The 20,583-nt window shown below is 30.7% G+C and overlaps 1 protein-coding gene across 1 annotated transcript in view; it reads left to right on the forward strand.

Moving 5' to 3' along the window:
* LOC136990107 (high affinity cAMP-specific and IBMX-insensitive 3',5'-cyclic phosphodiesterase 8B-like) overlaps positions 1-20,583 on the forward strand; it is a 78,205-nt gene that overhangs the window by 44,357 nt on the left and 13,265 nt on the right. The window contains 6 exon segments of the mRNA XM_067288463.1: positions 5,921-5,988; positions 8,166-8,342; positions 8,476-8,521; positions 8,753-8,897; positions 11,685-11,880; positions 16,201-16,331. Of these exon segments, the coding sequence (XP_067144564.1) occupies positions 5,921-5,988; positions 8,166-8,342; positions 8,476-8,521; positions 8,753-8,897; positions 11,685-11,880; positions 16,201-16,331 (763 nt within the window).

A 20,583-nucleotide genomic window follows, 5' to 3' on the forward strand; every position in this document is an offset into this window, starting at 1 on the left:
ATAGGTTAAATAATATAAACAAAATATAATTTGGTTAATATTATTCTAATTGGATTGTGTTTGCAACTTCCAGCATTTATCTTTCTTCTCGTAGAATTAATTTGACTGGTTTATAAAGAAAATTCAACAACAATAATTGTAAATGATTACAAATGTACTCGTATCTCTTCTCAATAATGTTATAATGAAATGACATAAAATGGGGACTTGCTGTATTATTCATGCTAATGCTATTATGTAACAGTGACAAAAATTTGGAATTCGAATTACTAACTTTTTTATATTTAAATTTAGGGTTATATGAAAGCTTTTTATCTTTGTAAAAAACGTTGTAAATATTCAAGTATTAATTTTAGTATATTCTGCTCAGTTGTAATAAAATATTAAATATTATTGTTTCACATTTATTCTTTAGAAGTTTCACAATGGAAAGGTTTCAAAGGAGTTATTTGCTTTAAGTATTTCATTAATGAAAGAATAGTTCTTCCTGTTTCTGTTTTTTTTTTTTTAAACTAAATATATAAAAGTTTTTTAAAATATAATTCCTAATAATTGTCAATATTTATATTTTAAAAGTTTGACTAGTTTTTAGAATTATTTATCTCATAAACATTTAGATATTTTAAATTCTATTTGGCTTCTATACTTCTGGATGTCTGATATTATTTAATTCAATTAAGAATATAACTTTTATAAAAGTGAAAAATTATCTTTTGATATCAATTTTATACAGCAAACAAATTCAGAATATTTCATTAAAAGTTCTTTTATTTCTATAAAAGGGTTCAAAGTACATAGCAAATTTCAGATCCTGATTAAACATTAAATTAAACAGGCATTCAAACTTATTAGGGAATGGCATGACATTGGGGTCACTGATTTTGGTGAAACTCAGTGAGGTTATAGTGCATCCCAAATGACTGACATGTGCCAAGCAGTAAGATGCAATACTCAAAATTAAAATAGAAAATTGAGGTTGTAAATTGCAAATACATAAGCATAATGTCATATGCAAGTACCAATGTTCGTGTTTCCAATAAAGCTTATTTTCCGTATGCTGAATGTGTGGATGTGACGTCATACTTTTTCTTTTGCATTTTTTTCATAAACTATGAGTGATAGAAGTATGGTTCTCAAATCATTTTTTATGTACTCCAAGCAAGGATTTTCATTCTGCAGAGTTTATGTAGTCTTGACTGGACACCCCGTATAATGTAAGATTCCCTTAACTCCAACAATCAATGTAAAACTGTAGCTTTTTAAATCAAAACTGATTCTTAATTGCCTATACAATCTTATAAAATTTTATCTTTATCAAAAATGTTTTGCCAATATTAAACTTTCATTAAATAGTGTAAATAAAGGTAATTCAAATCAGACCAGCCAGTGCTTATTTCACTGAATAAAATATTTCCATTCACTTTTTATGTAGGTTTAAATTTAAACCTCAAAAACTGCACAAACTTTCTTGGTCATCTGATATTTAGAAACCAACCGTCAATTTAATGTATTTTAGTTCTTTAAGAGCCCAGCAGTGGCCGAGCGGTTCTGTTGCTAAACACTGGGAGTTCGGTTGCGGGTTCGCACCGTGCTCGGAAGGGCTGGCCACGTGAAGTTTTCCGGGTTTTCTCTACGGTTTCTCTGGGAGTTTGTAACACCCGAATAGGGGCCAGTTTCTCTTACAAGACCTCCCGGAAGGCATTTTCCCTCGCATAACATTGCACACCAGAGAAGGTAGTGGGGGACCACTCTGGTTGTAACTTCTCCAGGATACACCTTGGCGCCTTACCAACCACTTATTAACTTGCACCAGGTGCTCGCCGACGTCAGGATTTCTGATATGGCATGCAGAGAGAGAGAGAGAGAGTTCTTTAAATTGAATAAGAACTAACAATTGACTATCCAACATGAGAAGATTTAGTTCTATATTCAACTTTCTTAGTAAAATCAAAATGATAACATTAACAAAAATTACTTTATTTACCATTTATTTGCACTATATCTGTTAGGGGCAATCTTTCCTGCCAAAACTACATTGGTCACATTCCCATTCCAGACTGGTTGAAACTCTTGTGATTCTTCAATTAACTATATTGTATCAGGTCAGTCCATAAGTTCGTGCGTATTTTTCGTAACGACGGTCGATTTTTTTTTCAATTTTTCATTTAAACGCTCTAATTGCTCACAATACATTTGAGCTGTAATTGCTTGATTAGGTTCTAACAGCTCAAAGTGAATTACACCCGACATATCCCACCAAACAGACAAAAGAATTTTTTTTGGATGCGACCTTTTGCAGTCTGTTTTGGCTGCTTGTCGCCATCCATCCATTGTTTTTTTCTCGTCACATTATTATAGAGGATCCATTTTTCGTCTCCGGTAACCAGCCTACCAAGAAAAGGTTCTAAAGCAATACGGGATAAAAGAGACGTGCAAATGTTTACACGTTGTTGTCGGTTAGCTATTGACAGTTCGTGCGGTGTCCATTTTCCTAGCTTTGAAACTTTTCCGATTTGTCGTAGGTGTCTATGAACAGTTCCGTGGGATGAATTTAAACGTTCCGCAATTTCGTCAACTGTTAAAGATGGTTCTGCTTCAACTGGTGCAGAGAGAGCATCATCATCAAAGTCAATGGATCTTCCAGTACGAGCCTTATCCTCCACACTAAAATCATTGTTTCTAAATCTTTCAAACTACTTCTGCGCAGTCCTTGCACTAATTACGATTTGATTATGTACAGTATTTATTTTTTTGGCTGCATTTGTAGCATTCTCACCACTTAAAAGTAAAAAGTATAAAACATGTCTTTTGTATTCGTCCGTTACTTTCATTTTAACGAAAATAAACAACTGAAATGTTCACAATTCTGAACAGTATTATATGAATGAGATCCAATTTAACACTTCGGTGTAAAAATTATCACATTAGACTGACATTTTTAACAGCAAAACAAAATTTTTCTCAAGGTCATAAAAATGCGCATGGACTTATGGACTGACCTGATAGATATTAGACAATAAAAATCTTAAATTTTTTAAATGTATTTTAGCATTTATTATCATTATTGTTTATTAATATTGTTTAATAAGTAAAACAAACAGAATTTTTTCTTGTTTTGTTATTCAGCAGCCATTTTGTATTTTTGACACTTAATACAGTTTAAGCAGTTCAGTTCAAATATTCTATTTTATGGATTTACTTACTTTATAATTACATCTACATTGAATACCACAAACTCTTTATGGATTGGAGTTTCTTTACATAACACACCTGTATTTTAGAACCTTTGTTTAACTCCAATAAGTCCTTTTTGTAGAAAATGGACTAACATTTTCAATCCTTCTCCCTGTTCAGATCTTTACGGGTCCAGATTTTCTTATAAATGCATGAATACAAAATGAACTTAAATATGAGTTTCAACTGCATATTCATTTTGTGGAATGTCTAACAAAATTTCAAATTCAAAAATTATCCAATGCACATTCTTTTTGTAGAACATTGAAAATTTTTTTAAAAAACTTTGATTATACATCATAAACGGAGCATGCACACAAATCAAGTCTAACGTTTGTAAGAAATTTTGTTAGGTGGACGCTATAGAAAAAATGCCTGCCAAGCATATAAAATACATTTTTCCTCCCTAAAGTTTATACAATTCTCCTTTGCTTTTCCTGTGCCTCACGGGCTCTGATGTTATCACATTGTTGTACTCATCTGATGTGATGAGGGTGGTATTCAAGAGATCAGTGTGCACATCTTTGGACGCGTAACAAGACAGGGCAGTAGTGCATTTTTTGTTATTAATATTGCAAGCATGCTCTTCAATCCTCTTTTTTGTATGGAGTGGATGGTGGAACCAATGTACTGTAGATTATATTGGAATCTTAAGTCTATTACCGGGATACTGTATACTCCCGATAGATGTAGATGATTGATGGTGTCCTTACAGTTTAGTAGTAGGCTGTAGATAGTGGGGTCATGTAAGTATGTAAGTTTTGCGTTTTGTTTGCTGGGCTATTTCTTTATATAATTTATTCATTAAGTAGTTATATTCCAATACAATATGATTGGTGTTTTGCTGCAGTTTCCATCCAAGCTAGAAGTTTCATTTACAATATTCGATTATTACTGTTGATATGGGTCGGGTTAAATTATAAATAATGTCTCTCCTGTAACCATGTTTGATCGCTTTGTCAGATTTCAAGTATTTTAGTTCCTTTGAGGTGTCTACATAATTGGTACAGTGCATGAATGCCCATTCTGTATGCATAGGAGTTGTGCGAATTTGCTGGTATGAATATTGGTAGGTGGCTGGGCTTGTGATAAACATTAATATGAACCCTACCATCTTTAAGCAACAAAAATATATCTAAAAAGTGGACACGTGTGTTGCTGCACTGGTTCAATTTTAGATATAAATCATAAGAGTTGTCATTCATGTGCCTACAAACACGGTCATGTTGGGCCTATTCTTCCACATAATCAAAATGTCATCCACATACCTTTTATACAAGTAACACTGAAGGAGGAACTGAGGTAATATTTTATCTTCCAACATAGGGACAACCATTTCACAAAGATTCCCTGAAAGGGGGCTGCTCATGGGAACTCCACATTGTTATAAGTAAGCAGTGTTATTAAAATGAAAGAAGGAAGAATAACAGCTTATGGGCCAGATTTAAAATGTGTTAGTGATGTTTGGGTTTGCTGATTGTGCTCAATAGCCAATTCCTTAACATGCAGAAATATGGTTGTAATCTGATAGATAAGTATAATGCTATGAAGTCTAAAATCATTATGTAACTATCTTCTTGGACCATGAGCTTTTTAACTTCCTCAACTAGCTGTCCTGAGTTATGTACTGTATACGAATAACCCTTCGGATGTTTGTTAAGTAAATTGTCACCAACCTGTATAGTATATATGTGGGGGATTTTGCCTTATATACAATAGGTCTCAAAGTAATGCCTGGTTTGTGTGTATTAGTGAATGCAAGTAGTTTGGGTGTCTGGTGAGGGGACCACCACCCTGTCTAAGTTCAAGCATTTAGCTGGTGTGTGAAAGTGGTCACATGTGACTGTAGTTTATCCACAAAATTTTTATTAACAGGTTTACTACACAAATCTGTGGTATACTGCTTCATACATGCCATATAGGTTTCCTCCTTTAACAGCACTAATACATTGGATTTATCTGCTTTCAGTACGATGAAATGGTTTTCCGAAAGCCATTTCTTGCTCCTCCGTACATTGGAGCAAACATCCCTTTCATCTACCTGTGTATCCATTGCTCTTAATCTGAATGCAGCTTTTCATTGGTATAGTTCTTTGTGGCACTTGTCCATTCCAGCTACAAGCTTTTCAGTCTCTGGATGATACATTCCAAACTAGGCTTACAAAGTTTGATTGCAAACTTCAGGCTTCTTTTAACAGTGCAGAAAAAGAAAGGTGGTGGAGAAATGTCGTCCTAACAGATCAACAGCAGGTCATTGCTAACACTCATCTTCAGTTTTCGCTTCGATAGTATCCATCACAGTTTTTCTTTTTCGTATTTGTGTGTTAATTTGCAGGCCAAACCTTGCATGGGTGTTATTCTTCTATTTTTGATCATTAAAGATTCCAGATTCTTTTCAAACATATTGTTCTCCAACATAATCAAGCTGCTGAGTTTAGAGTAAGAACCCAATGTGTTATTTTAAATGCTTTACTATGTCTTGCACTGCACATTGACTGATTCCCAATGTTCTGCAATTTTTCAGAAGTATTTTTATTTAAAAACCTATTGTTTTGAAAGGTTCTGAGTTGAATGATTTGTAAAATATTGATATAAAATGATGATTTTAACTTTTACAAAATTATTCTAAATTTTAGATATTAATACTCATTTTTCATTTTATACTTATGAATATTTTCTTGAATAGCAGGTATGAATCGAAGACAATCATTTGCTAGATTTCATGCTATGACAATAGAAGCACCTATAACAAAGGTAAGTTAGTTAATAATTTTTTTAATGTAATCAAAATAAAATATAGTAGGCCCTTGACTTAACAGATCCCAACTTATCCATTGACTTTACAGTACTGCTTATTAATCCTTATGTACTGTATACATAGTATTTTTCTTACAATTGTTTTCTTGGTTTGGTCATTACTTCCAAGAGGTCAGATTTGGTCCACTCAAAGACCTTGCATAGAGGGTTTGGTTTCAGGGTTTGTTTCACGAACGAGTCAAATTTTTCAAGGTTAACTTGAAAAATTTATACCATAAAATATAGAACAAAAAATAAAAACAGAATAAAGAAATTAAAATGTTTATTATTAAACACACAAGTTTGTAGTAATTATTTTTTAAAATTTTTTATACTTGCACCATAATCGGTTATTTTGTGGCTGTACACCATAGTCTATTTTAGTTAGTTTTTAGTTTTTTATTATTATTCTCCTGTTCTTTGTCCTTTCACATTTTCTTGAACTTTCTAATCTCCTTATTAGACTTCCCTCTTGGAAGTGAGGGTTTCTTCCAGGAAGAGCCAGTTCAACTAGTGAAGGGGTGCCTGAGAGTACAAGGAAGGCAAGAGGGTCAGTTTGTGGCTTGTGCATGAGGTGAGAGGAAGAACTCAGGGAGGGAGCATGTAACCATCTGTTCCTGGAGTGTAAGGGTAAACTCTGAACTTCTGAACTGTGGGAGAGGACTTTAGAAAATCCTTGGAGAAAGTTATGATGAAGCTTGTTAATTACTGATCAGAGTGCTACCCCCTTAGTAAAATTTTGAGTGAATGACAAATTCCCTTTCTCACTGATCTGAATGTGCATGTGGTACTGCATTTAGGCTTGACCGGTTACAATGTCTGACTTAAGAACTGATAGTTTGGTGGTACGAGTCAATCATTGAACCAAGGAGAGAAAATTGTTTCATCATAAAAGAATTACCTTGTGGACCACCACAACTAATGAGTATCGTAAGAATTCTGCAGATCCTGGGCACCTTTGTTCTCGTCTAGCCTCCATCTTGAATACTTCTTATCTTCTATCTTAATCTTTCTACCCTGTTAGTTGTAAGTTTAGTTATAAGGATTTAATTTAGGTAACTTTTCTTTTGTGTATTATAAAAATCATTAATATCTCAGTTTTGTGGTGTAATTAAAATTGTATCTGTTCTGCTGACAGTCAGATACCTTGGGTAACTGCTGGAATATTATCCTATAGTTGGCATCTGCTAAAATACTTGCTGTGAAGAAAATTTAATGCACAATTTAACATTTAAAAAAATTTAATCTATGACACTGTTTATTTCTTTTTTGTGTGTTTGCCTTCATGGGCCAATGGTTACACATCTAATTTTACAATTTAAAAATATAAATTTTAAGACAAAAATTATTGCTTAAATAGAAATATCTATGCAATGATTGTTTCTTTATTATTTAAAAATATCCAGGCAGTTCTTTTATTTATAAATTGACATTTTTGACAAATGCATTGTCTTGAATTTCTTTTAATACTTCAGTTTTATTCCATTGTGTTTATTCCTGTATAGCATAATTTCATTAGGTGCTTCTTTGCATTTGACTTTGTATCTCTTAAGCTTGACATTTATTACACTGGATAATTATCCTTCACATATCTAAATATTACTAAAAATCTGAGATTGTTTGATTGGTTGTAGTTAGATACAGAGAAAATGGTGCAAAATGCTGACGTATTTTTAAGAATCCTATACTCCAAATGAGTATAGAAACGAAATAAAACAAATTTCATTAAAATTAAACAATGGATTACTGGTTATTGCCGTGTTTTCTACTGTTTATGTCATTTGATATGAAGAGTCTAAGATGGCCTAAACTATAAAATGAGATATGTGGAGGTATTATACATCTATAAAACACTACTACCAGTATCAATTATTACAGTATCTTCTATTCTTTATAATTTTAATCAGTAAGTGACCCAATGGGTCACAGGTAGTTTAGTTGTTATATCTGTTTTGTTTGTTTTTATTATATTTCAGAATTAAATATACTTTCAACAATATAGACCATATTAGAATAAATGTGATATATATTTACTAAGTAGATTCGAGTAAATGAATTATATAGTAAGCTAAAATATACTTGATTACATTTTAGATATATTAGCTTCTTATAAAATGTAAATTTTTTATTCCTAGGTAATTAATATGCTTTTGGCAACTCAAGAAAACAGTCCAATATTTGTTGCACAAGCTCTTGATAGAGCATTAGAAATATTGAGAAGCACAGAATTGTATTCACCACAATTCCCTGGTCTTCAACAAGTTCGTGCAGAAGATCAAATTACTTCTGATCTTGTAACAGGATTAGTCACAGTATGTAGTATGTTGTAAAACTATATTAAAAAGTTTTTATTAGTGAGGCAATTATTTTATATTAAAATATTTATTTAAATATTATCTCAATGCATTAATTTCTGTTTTTTTTTTTTTTAAATTTCAATAATAGGGGCAAAAAACATACAGAAGATTTTCACATGAAGTAGCCTTTAAAGGTATTTAGGTTATTATTTAAAATATTTTAAGAATATAAAAAATAAAATACTATTATTTTAGTGTAAATTTTGAAAGTTTTTTGTACATACTTTATAATAAAGATAGGCAGTGTAATAAAATAAAGAATTAATTTATTTGTTTAGCTACTTTTTTTAATATTATAAAAATTCATATATTTACTATATGAATTTTTATATTTGTCATATATTTGAGTCATATATTTACTATAGGATTATCAGCACCACCAACAACAATGGCCACAAGTGCTGCTCTACCTAATTTGACAACAGCACCAATCGAAGTGAGAAATCTATTAGAAAAAGAAGCTGAATGGAATTTTGATATTCTTTTACTGGAAAGAATTACTGAGAAAAGGTAATATATGAATTTGTATTTCATAAATTTGTGAAATTATTAAAGACTAGCTGATGTACTCACCAAAGCTTGACACACTGGCAAAACTTGCTAATAATGTTCTGAGCAATAAAAACAGTAATCATGCTCTTATCCTTTATAGTTTGAATTATAATAGATATCTGGTATTATTTTTGGTTGAAACATTATTTTAATCGATAAATATCAATAATTATAATTTAGTTACATTATCAATATTAAGTAAAATTTTGAAAATAGAATTATGAAGTTGTTATATCTAACAGTTTTGTATAATTATCAACACAGAAGGTAAGAAAATGGTTTTGTTGAAGAGAAAGTTGATAATTTCATATTTAAATATATTAGTATAACAGACTGTGTATAGTATTCTTTAATTAGGTTTTTCTCAAATATTGCATTTTTGAGTTGTGTCACATTTCTTGCTGGGGTGCGATACCTCAAAAACAGTGTTGCAGAGGGAAATGTTTAAAATAATATTTATTTGTTTTGAAGGGGGAAAGAAAACAAGCGTACATATAACACAATAAACGACTTCTTCTAATAACACTGTAGTGCGTAACACACAACCCGAAGAAGGCCTCGGTGGAGGCCGAAAACGTTAGTTGGTTCTCTATCATATAGAACACTGTGAAAGGTTTTAGTCTGTGTCTCTGTGTTAACGTACATATTTTTTATTTTGACAATGTGTTCGATGTGTCAAAGGTCAACTTGTTATTTTCAAATGGAAACTTATATTTTTTATAGCATCATTTTACTCTATGTGAAACAACAAATAACTTTTGTCTGAAACATTTTTTTTTTCTGTTTAATGCTTAGCTTTCACAACATTTCAATTTTAAAAGGTCAACAAAATTTCTCTTTTCAAAATGAAAAGCAATTTTTTATTTCCAAAACATAACAAATCAATTGTAATGAAGAAATTAATGTAACAAGTGCTGGAAGACTTGAATTTACAAGTTTATTGTAAATTTGGGTCTTCTAGCAACAATGGTAATTGATCAATGAGAAAATTGTGGTATTTCTCACCATTTGGATGAGAAAAGCAGACCATGTGAGTTAAGCATGATGGCTGTCCAGTACATTATTCAGATGCTGCTTGACAAGCATTACCCAATTTAAGACTACTTGACTTTTTTATGGGGACATCTTAAAGGAAAGGTATACCAAGATGTACCTACGTCCCAGAAAATATGCAGGAACAAATATGAAATGCTTGCAAAAATATTCCTCAAGAAACATTTTTAATATGTCACCAATCTTACCTTGAATGTATCAAAAAATGTATTGAGGTTGAAGGCAATCCTTTGAACACTTGTTAGATTAATTTTTACATTACAATTGATTTGTTATGTTTTAGCAATAGAAAATTGCTTTTCACTTTGAAAAGAGAAATTTTGTTGACATTCTTTTACAATTGAAATGTTGTTAAAGCTAAGCAATAAACAGAAAAATGTTTCAGACAAAGGTTATTTGTTGTTTCATGTAGATTTTAATGCCACTATAAAACATATAGGTTTCTACACTTTAAAAAATATGATAAATTTAACAAAAATATATTAGCCAGGATGTCCTTCGTTTGCTATTAGGATTAACAATTTCACTGGCGGAGGGACAACAGATGAAGGATATTTCTATAATTATGTCCGATAGAATTCTTTTTTGTGAACTTTTTAACATACAGGTTTCCATTTGAAAATAACAAGTTGACCTTTGACACATCACACACATTGTCAAATTAAAAAAAATATGTACAGTAATACCTTGACTTACGCTACCCTGACTTACGTGAACCCGGAGTTACGCGATTTTTAAATCTTGTCGATTCGTCTTTTGTTTGAGCACCACGCAACTCTTGATTACTCACTCCCCTTCACACTATTGTTCAGCTTACATGTTTGGATGTGTCGCGCAGAAATAAATAACACAAATAAATAAATTAACAGAAATAAATAACACAAAATAAATTGTAGCTATGCATCGAGCATAGCTACAATTTATTTTGTGTTATTTATTTCTGTTTGTTATATCTACAGAGACTTGAGACTCTACTATGTCATCCAAACGAAGTAGAACTGATTCTTCTGCATCAAACAAGAAAAGAAACACTTTATCTTTGGAATGTAAAGTTAACATTATTGAAGACTTTGATACAAAAATGAAAAAAGTTATAAATTTTAGAAATTATAGACTCCAATGAAGAGCACATTTCTTCTACAAAATGAGAAATAAAAAAATTATTAGCATGCTACGAGGAAATTTTGCGGGAGGAAAAAAAATCTTTGAGCCATCAGACGAATTTGTTAGATTTTATGAAGCCTTCTAAATCAAAATAACTTTGGTATACGATTTTAATAATATAATTTGTTATACATATGTATTATCTAAGATTTTATTAAACATTTTTTCCTAAATTATTGTTTTCTTTAGTCTCTGGCCCCAATTAAAAATAATTTGTATGTATTTATATGCGAAATTATACCCTGACTTACGCGAATTCGACTTACGTGGTTATCACTCGGTCCCACCTATCGCGTAAGTTCGGGGTATTACTGTATACTTGTTTCCTTTCTCCCTTCAAAACAAACGAATATTATTTTAAACATTTCCCTCTGCAATACTTTGTTTTTGAAATATTTTACTGTTTCAGGTTACATGACTCAACCTATACAGATACTGAATTAAGAATTAAATTGTTTTATTAATCTACTATTTCTGAAATGGAAATAACTGAAAATGAAGTTAAAAATTAATTACATTAAATTTTAGACCGCTCATATGGCTTGGAATGGCAATTTTTACTCGATTCAATGTATATTCTACATTGGGATGTGACGAGAAAGTTATAAGAAACTGGCTTTCTTTAATTGAAGCTAATTATCATGATAATCCTTATCATAATTCTACACATGCAGCTGATGTTCTTCAAGCTACGGCATATTTTCTACAAAAACCAAGATTAAAGGTAACTTAAATAAATAAATAAATTATTGTTCTATTAGTTTTTTTTATATGCAAAACAATTTTATATTAATTCATATTTTTAAAATTTCAAAATGTATAAATTAAATTTGATACAATTAAAAATGTTATATTTAATATTTTCATTTAATTCAATTTATATATATAATTAACTAGGAAAATATTAAAAAAAAATGAAATTTTTTATATCAGATTATATAAACCAGGGGTGGGCAAGCAAGAATTCAGTGGGAGCCGCGATGTAGGTTTTGCAAAATGCGTGGGAGCCGCAGTTCTGTACTGTCATGGTGGATAGTATGGTAAGGTGCGTGATTTTATTATATAATATAAATATAGTATAAAACAAATATTGAATTTTTTTAATAAACATATTTTCACAAAATTATAAAAATAAAATTGTAAAAATATTAATAAAAAACAGAAATTAACACTTTCAGCAAGAGCCACACGTAACTCAAAAAGAGACGCATGCGGCTCTCGGAGCCACATTTTCCCATGCCTGATATAAACCATAAGAAAATGCATGAAAAGTTTATTTTATTTTATATGTTTTACTGATGATTGTCTTAAAAAGTATACTATGTATTTTTAACAAATGAATATACACTCAAACCTGTTTTTGTGCGATCATTTTTTGTGCAATTTTTTATATGTGCAACGTGTTTTGTGCAATTATTTTTGTGCAATATACCAATTTGATTGAAATTCATATACTGCACACAAAAAAATCACAAAACAAATCGCACAGAAAAAGACCGCACAAAAACAGGTTTGAGTGTATGCTATATATCAGACATGGGCAAATGCGGCTCTTTTTGAGTTACATGCAGCTCTTGCTGAAAGTGTTAATTTCCGTTTTTTATTATTATTTTTACAATTTTATATTTATAATTTTGTGAAAATATGCAAATTAAAAAAATTCAATATTTGTTTTATATTATATTTATATTATATAATAAAATTGCGCGCCTTACCATACTATCCGCCACGACAGTACAGAACTGCGGCTCTCATGCATTTTGCAAAACCTACATTTCGGCTCCCACTGAACTCTTGCTTGCCCACCCCTGCTATATATAATGAATCATTACACACTTGATGCTGAGAAACGTTTATTTAACAAACATTAACGTTTTCCACCTACTACGATAGGCCATCTTCAAATACACTGATATTCAAATATATTTTTAACTCAACATTTATACGACAGACTGTTTGAACACTTTTACATTTAAATTTAAAACAAAATACTAGATAAATTAACAAATAAATATTAAAATAAAACAAAATATACTAAATGAATTCGTACAATAACGATGTAAATAATATAATAAAATAAAAATAACATACACAAAAAAAAATGGCTCTAAGTAAAAGGGCAGGTGCGGGCTAAGAATTTTTGTGTTTTAGTTTTTTTTTTATGTAGAATTTCCATGCAGAAGCTAGTCCATCCACATCCCTGGTGTTAATACAACCATCTTTTAATTTACTTTTATAGAAATAAATGTTTCTCAGCATCAGGAGTGTGATGATTCATTAAATATTTAAAGAGATGAGTAGGATATTGGTTATATGCTATATATTTATTTGTTCAGTTTTACCATTTTTGTTTTCAGAGTTAAAAAATGTATTTATCTTCAATAGTTTATATGTTGAATATGTCAATAAATAAAATCAGCTAGAATTTTGGATTCATCTATCTATCTTCAGAATTTAAAACAGAAAATACACACAATTAAATGCCCTAATAATAAGTAAAAATAAGTAAAATATGTAAATACTGTAGAATAAAATGAAAATTGTATTAATTGATCACACACTTTTGACTTCAGCATCTTAAACATGGCCACCAAATTCATCACATGTGTATAATTTCATGCTTTATAATAAGTTTTTCATCTCAATTGTCAATATTACAATTTTCCTTTTAAATGTTGTTGCTTTTGCACACCTCTTGGATGCCATGGATAATAAAGGTTATATTGAGTTGAACAGAAAGTTTTTGCTTAGTTTTAGTAGCTGTTATTACTTATAATTAAATCACATTTATGTTAACAGTTATGAAATTTAACACATTATTGTTAATGTGAGATTGTATTTTTTGTTTAGAAGCTTAGTTTAAACATTTTACTTCATGTTTTCTTTGAATGAAATCAAGTCTTCAGATTAAACATATATCAAGTATATTATGCTTTATGAGTTTTGGAAAGGATATAACACTGTACAAACATTATGAACTTTTTAATGTGTATGCAGAAGATGCTCCTAAGCTTAGTGTGTCAGATGTGGTTTAAAAAGTTCTGTTCAGGAAATTTTGAAGTAAAGGCTACAAAATGTATAGGATGTCCAAAAGCTGTCAATGAGGAAAATTGTTAAAAATTGATAAATAACATGCAATATTTATAACCAAACACACTAAAAATAAAACAAAAAAAACCACTGAAAACACAAGTGTAATGCAAGAGTAAGAGACTACTTGGACACACAACAGATTGATTGCATTTACAGTAGAGCATCGATTATCCGACTCAATTGGGGACTGGGGTTGGTCGGATAACTGAAAAAAGGATAACCGAAATGTATGAAAAAATACATTATTAGTATAGTATATTAGTATATCCCATGTAATTAGTATATTAGTATATTGCTAATAACCTACTTTGCATTGATTTTCATCGATGTTAAGCCTAACAAAATTTTTTTTAAAAATAATAATCATCGTTAAATTATTTCTTTATTTTGCACAAAATAAATACAAAAATAAAGACAAAGTAGAAAATTAAACCTCGTTTAAATACTGGCTTCCCTTTCATTGTCGAGCCAGTGTTTCCAGCTAAAACACGCAAAAATTTAACAAAAATAATATTAAAGTAGCCAAGACAGCCAAATATTGTAGCGCCACATCACTAGTGGACAGTTGAATTTGCCGACTAGAACGCGGTCGGTTAACCGATGTGACGGTTGATCGGGGGTCGGATAATCGATGCTCTACTGTACTCTCATAATTATTTGCATATTTTAGTACATTTTTTCGCCGTGCTCAGTTTGAACTTTGAAGAAGCATCATTTAAACTCTGAAGCAAATTTTGGTCAAATTTACCATTTGAATGGAAACAAGTTTATCAATATAGTATAATGTGCAAGGTATACAAAGACTTTATGACATATATGCATATATATTGTGTATCTATATGTGTGTATGTATGTAACTATGTGACAAGTTGTTACTTAAAAACAATTTTACTGTTAATAAAAGCAGATATAAAGTGATCATTATATTATATTGATCTCTGCTTTCTTTTATTTTACATTACTTTAAAGTTGCTTTAAACTAAAAAACAATTTAAAATATTATTTTAAATACATACATACTGATTAGCCTTTGTAGCATCAATTCCATATATTATAGTTATTCTTTACAGTTGATGCAAAGAGGTAAAATTAATTTTTAAGTAAATAACTGTTTAATGTAAAAGTACATATAAGTATAAAGTACTTGCCTATTCAAACTGTTTGTATACTATTCTTTATATTGTTTTGTAGAGATAATTTGATAATTTGAGATATCAGTTTTCAAATTTATGTTAAAACCTTAGTTTTTCTGTTTTGATATTTATCTAATTAACTGTTTTATATCTTCATTGGACATCTATCTTTTACTGTTTTATAAAATACTTTTAAAATTATGGTTTGTTTTCGTCGTCTCTATTTAAAATTTTTTTTATTGTACTTCTGAAATTTGCCAAGTTAACTAATATTGGATATAATATAGGAAAAGGTTTTAGAAGAGTAAAATTAATCACTTTGAACTGCCTTTTTTTGGATGCATTTCGTGTCTAAACACCTCTTCAGCAGTTGACAATCCTTATAAAAAGGTCCTGGAGAGGGAGTTATAGAGTTTTTATACATCAACATTTTGATCTGTGAACTATGTAAACTATTTCAGAATTTAAAAACTTTTCTTAAAAAATAGAAAAAGTTAAAGCTTGGTTAATAAAATCACATAAAATAATTGTAATGTGCACAACTTATTTGGTTTAATAGATGTTTATAAATAAAATTACATAATAATAAAATAAAATTTAAAAAAATACAAAATTTTTTAAAATGATATGTGAACCACTGACTTTTTCTACACTTTTTGATAAAGTAATCAAAAACAAATATTTATTTAAAAAATAAATATAATAAAATAATAAGTTTCTATATTTTGATATTTTTCAATTATTTTATAATTATTATTATTATTATTATTATGTATCTAGAATTTTAGAAAAAATAATTTATTTTGTATATTTTTTAGGCAATTTTTGATCCATTAGATGAAGTTATATCTTTAGTAGCTGCAATTGTTCATGATGTTGATCATCCAGGAAAAACAAGTGCGTTCCTCTGTAATTCTTCTAATAATCTTGCAATTTTATATAATGACTTGTGAGTATATATTTTATTTTCTTAATTAAAAATTTATAGTAAAGAGTATAAAAAATTCTAATATGCAGTGTCTATCAGACGGTGCGAAAAGTTTATGCATTTTTCATAATATGCAAAATAACAATTTCTGCATATTAAAAAGGACATATGATATATATTAATATCATATCCTATATATTGCTTATACCATTGTAGATATTTTTTACTATCCTATTTGAATAAATAGTGTACTTTTTAAACATATATGTTTATAATCGAAGAGACAAGTTTGAGTAATGCTATTTTACTGTGAATCAAAACTTGGTGATAAAACAACAGAAATGGTTTATAGTATTTTTATCTTATGAAGTCCCCTCTTTAAAAAATTGAATAAGCTTAAATAAATATAAATTGTTTTCAGAACAGAATGCTAATGTAATTATTGAGCAAAACTGTTAGATAAAGGTTTATCATTATCATAATAAGAATCGTACCTAATAAATGGAAAGAATAGATGCCATAAAATCAAAAATCCTTGTGAAATGAACTCCTAACATTTCTGTAATTTTTATAAATATAGTTCATTATGTCTTTAGATGGCTTCTATATTAATGTAGCATAGCAGATTAAAGATCAAAGATATATTAAACAAATTTTAAATTTATTAATTCATAAAAATTAATTACTGTAATTTTATGCAGATAATCCATGGTGCCATATACCCCAAAGAAAATTTCAAGAATGGAGATAAAACCCTCACATAATCTTATGAAACACTTGTACATTGATGATAATATTTATTTTTATAAATATATTTTAACTAATATGATTTCAAAATGCAAACAAATAAATTTATCCTATTTCGATCTATCATTATTCCTTTCGGTTAGATCAGACTCGTGCAGTATATGGTTTTTTGTAGCATAAAAGGTCCTGTTACAAATTCAAGATTTAAAGATCAGAAATCATCCCCATTCTCTGAAATGCAAAGAAATGCCTACAACTATAATGAGGAAAATAATTGCTTTAGACCTCTCTCTCTACTGTTAATAGTTATAAAATTCTTTTTATAATTTTTTTCCAGGAATGTTTTATTATCAATTATTGAATTACAGGGTGACAATAATTAACCCGTATAAGATTTTTGTATCGTAAATTTATTAAAGAAATGAAAATTAGCAAAACAACAGCATATAACAGTGACAATACTTTACGTATTAATCAGATATTCAGCCAGTTTCAAAGTGGCCTCCTGTTGCTTTGATGCAGAGCCCCAAACGCGTTTTGAAATTCTCAGCGATGGGCCGCACTCTTCTGGAGACAGTTTGTCTCACTCCCAGCGCAAGGATTGCTTCAGTGACTCCAAACTTTCATGGCACTTAGAACAGGCCCTGGCCTCCAAAATGGACCACACACTGTAGTCCATTGGGTTCAGATTCGGCGAGTACGGTGGCCATTCCGCAGATGAGATGAAATCGGGAAAATGAGCCTTGCACACTCCTGAGTCTTCTTCGCCCTGTGTGTCGGCGCCGAGTCCTGCTGAAACGTCCATTTTGCACTGACAAAATGCTGCTGAGCCCACAGAAGTACCACAGCCTCGAGAATGTCATGGTGGTACACATCTTGATTGATTTTGGCCCCTTGATCGACGAAAACAAGGGGTGTCTTGCCGCTCGCACAAATTCCGCCCCAAACCATGACTGACATTGGATTTTGTGATGTTCGATGACGGCTGAGCTTCCAGGAGCCCCCGCGGACCAGTTCCTGTCGTTTTGATGGTTGTACGGAGAAAAGCTTGTCGTCTGTGAAGAGAATGCACTCCCATTGTCGACCTGCGGCCCGACGCTTGAGTTAACGGGATCTTTGGAGTCTCACGCACTTGTTTTCATCAGTGAGGAGCTGAACCTTTTGGAACTTGTAGGGCTTGAGTACAAGTTCCTTTTTCGCCATTAACCGCACCGATTCGCAATTGATTCTGATCTCACGAGCAATTTTTCTCATGGAGACCTTCGCATGTCAGTCAACTCACTTTGTGATGATCTTGCGGTTCCTAGACGTGTTGACAGTGCGCTTTCTTCCACGTCCGGGACGGTCACCATTGTGGCCAAGCTCCTTGAATCGCCGAACTGCATCTGAGACTGTCATTTTTGGAACACCGAGCAGACGAACAATTTCACATTGATGCTTTCCTTGCCAGAATAGCTCCAAAATTGCACAACATTTGTTTGACACCATTAAAAAAATAAAGAACTAACCCTTATTACATCGAAAGTACATCTACACGGGCAGGAAATCATGGAGAATTAAACAATAGTATGTAAATTGGTGACAGTAAAAAAGTTCAGGTGCAGCATTGCTACAAACTTTGTACGGGTTAATTATTGTCACCCTGTATTTAACTTGAATGCTATTTACCAAATTTTGTATTCAAGACTTTTTATTACAGAAGTCTTGATTACAAAATTACAAAAAGTCAAAATATAATATGATGATCTAGTTAATTTGTAATAAATAACTGAACCCACTGGCCTTAATGTTATGATTAAACATTCATCAACACCTGTGTGTGATGAATCTGTAATAGCAACAACATAAAGGCCAGCAGGCTCATAGTTACATATTACTAATTAATAGATAATAACAGATTAGAAGCTTATATTGAATGATGATCTAATAACTATTTATTTCAATTTATATACTTAAAAGTAGTGTAATAGTATTTTGTTCAAAATGTTTTAAGTGCAAATTTTTCATAAGATTTGCTTCTTTTAATGGTTTAATTTTGTAATATAATATCAATTATTTTTAGAATTTTGTTGCAAATCAGCTTTTAATATTTGTTCAGACTGTTTATGTTTTTTTGAGTTTATGATTGGAATTTAAAATTGGCATATAATCATCCTATCACATAACCTGCACTCTTTTCCAAGTTATCTTTCAAACACAGATAACAGGAAATTATAGTATTCATAAAAATGCTTTATAGCAGGGATGGGCAACCCGCGGCCCTCGGTCTGCATGCGGCCCGCAGTAATATTTTTTGCGGCCCGCGTGGCATAAAATATGAATAAATATATCAATTTCCCAGCTTAATGAGATATTCACCAAAAATTCAAACGTTATTTTCTACAACTTATATTTGTGAATAGTTTTTTCGCAATGAATTTAGTAAAAATTAAAACAAGAAACTGACTAACAGACACATGGAAACTAATTTAAAACTAGCGGTGGCTAATATTTGACTAAATATTTCCGATATATTATGTTTAGATCAGTGCCAGAAGCTATATTAAGTATACCTATGCTAATTTATAATTATATATGATTTACCAACAGTTTCCCCCTCTTTTCTCTTGTGTGTGGCCTGCGTCAGTTCAAAAGTTTTGAAATGCGGCCCTTACTTAGAAAAAGGTTGCCCATCCCTGCTTTATAGGAATACAATACTGGATGAATGATGAATGCATACAGAAATTTTTATTTTTTGCATAATTACATTAATTTTCAGGGTTTGTTTTGTTTAAAATATTAATAGAAATTTAATAATTCATAATTTTAAAATTATGAAAATAATCAAAGCTCTATAATATTTCAGCAAGTGCTTTATTTAAAATGAATCTTTTTGTTTTTCTGTAAATCATTTTTGGGTTAAGTGAAGATCCTTATTATCCGTCACGAGATCTTTACGAATGTTCCGTCTCGAGTTGTTCTTTACGACTCGAGAATGTCCGTTAGATGGTTCGAGGAATGCTACACCTCCACACTCAACAAGTAGTTATATACAGTTTATTTACACTACAAATATTTACACAGTCTGTACAATGTTCAATAACATTACATACGCTACTGTAACAAAGCTGTGATGCCGCACGTCGGCTTGTCTGTCCGGGGAACTCAAGTCGCTTTTCCGGAGATGGCTCAACCGCGTGGTAATAATTAGTTATTAAATTTAGCAAGAGATGGCACCTAACGCCTAACTCTAGTAGCAAATTAACTTTAATTATTAATATTACTATAGCCATTTGCTAGCCCGATAATTCGGCAGTTGTTGATCTTTATGTGTAACGGGATAGCTGTTGTTTATTTATATAGTAATATAGATAAAAATAAACACTGCAAAAACCTAACAAACCAGTGAGAAAATTGTAAAGTGCAAATGTTTTTCCTGTGTTAAATGGACATTGTCAGGCAACAAACTGCTGTCAAACCTTCAACAAATATTTGCACTTTGTGTTCAATTTTCTCGCTGGTTTGTTAGGTTTTTGTAATGTTTATT

Source organism: Centruroides vittatus, unplaced genomic scaffold (assembly GCF_030686945.1).
Source record: "Centruroides vittatus isolate TY-2023 unplaced genomic scaffold, ASM3068694v2 scaffold_861, whole genome shotgun sequence".
NCBI classification, from domain to species: domain Eukaryota; kingdom Metazoa; phylum Arthropoda; class Arachnida; order Scorpiones; family Buthidae; genus Centruroides; species Centruroides vittatus.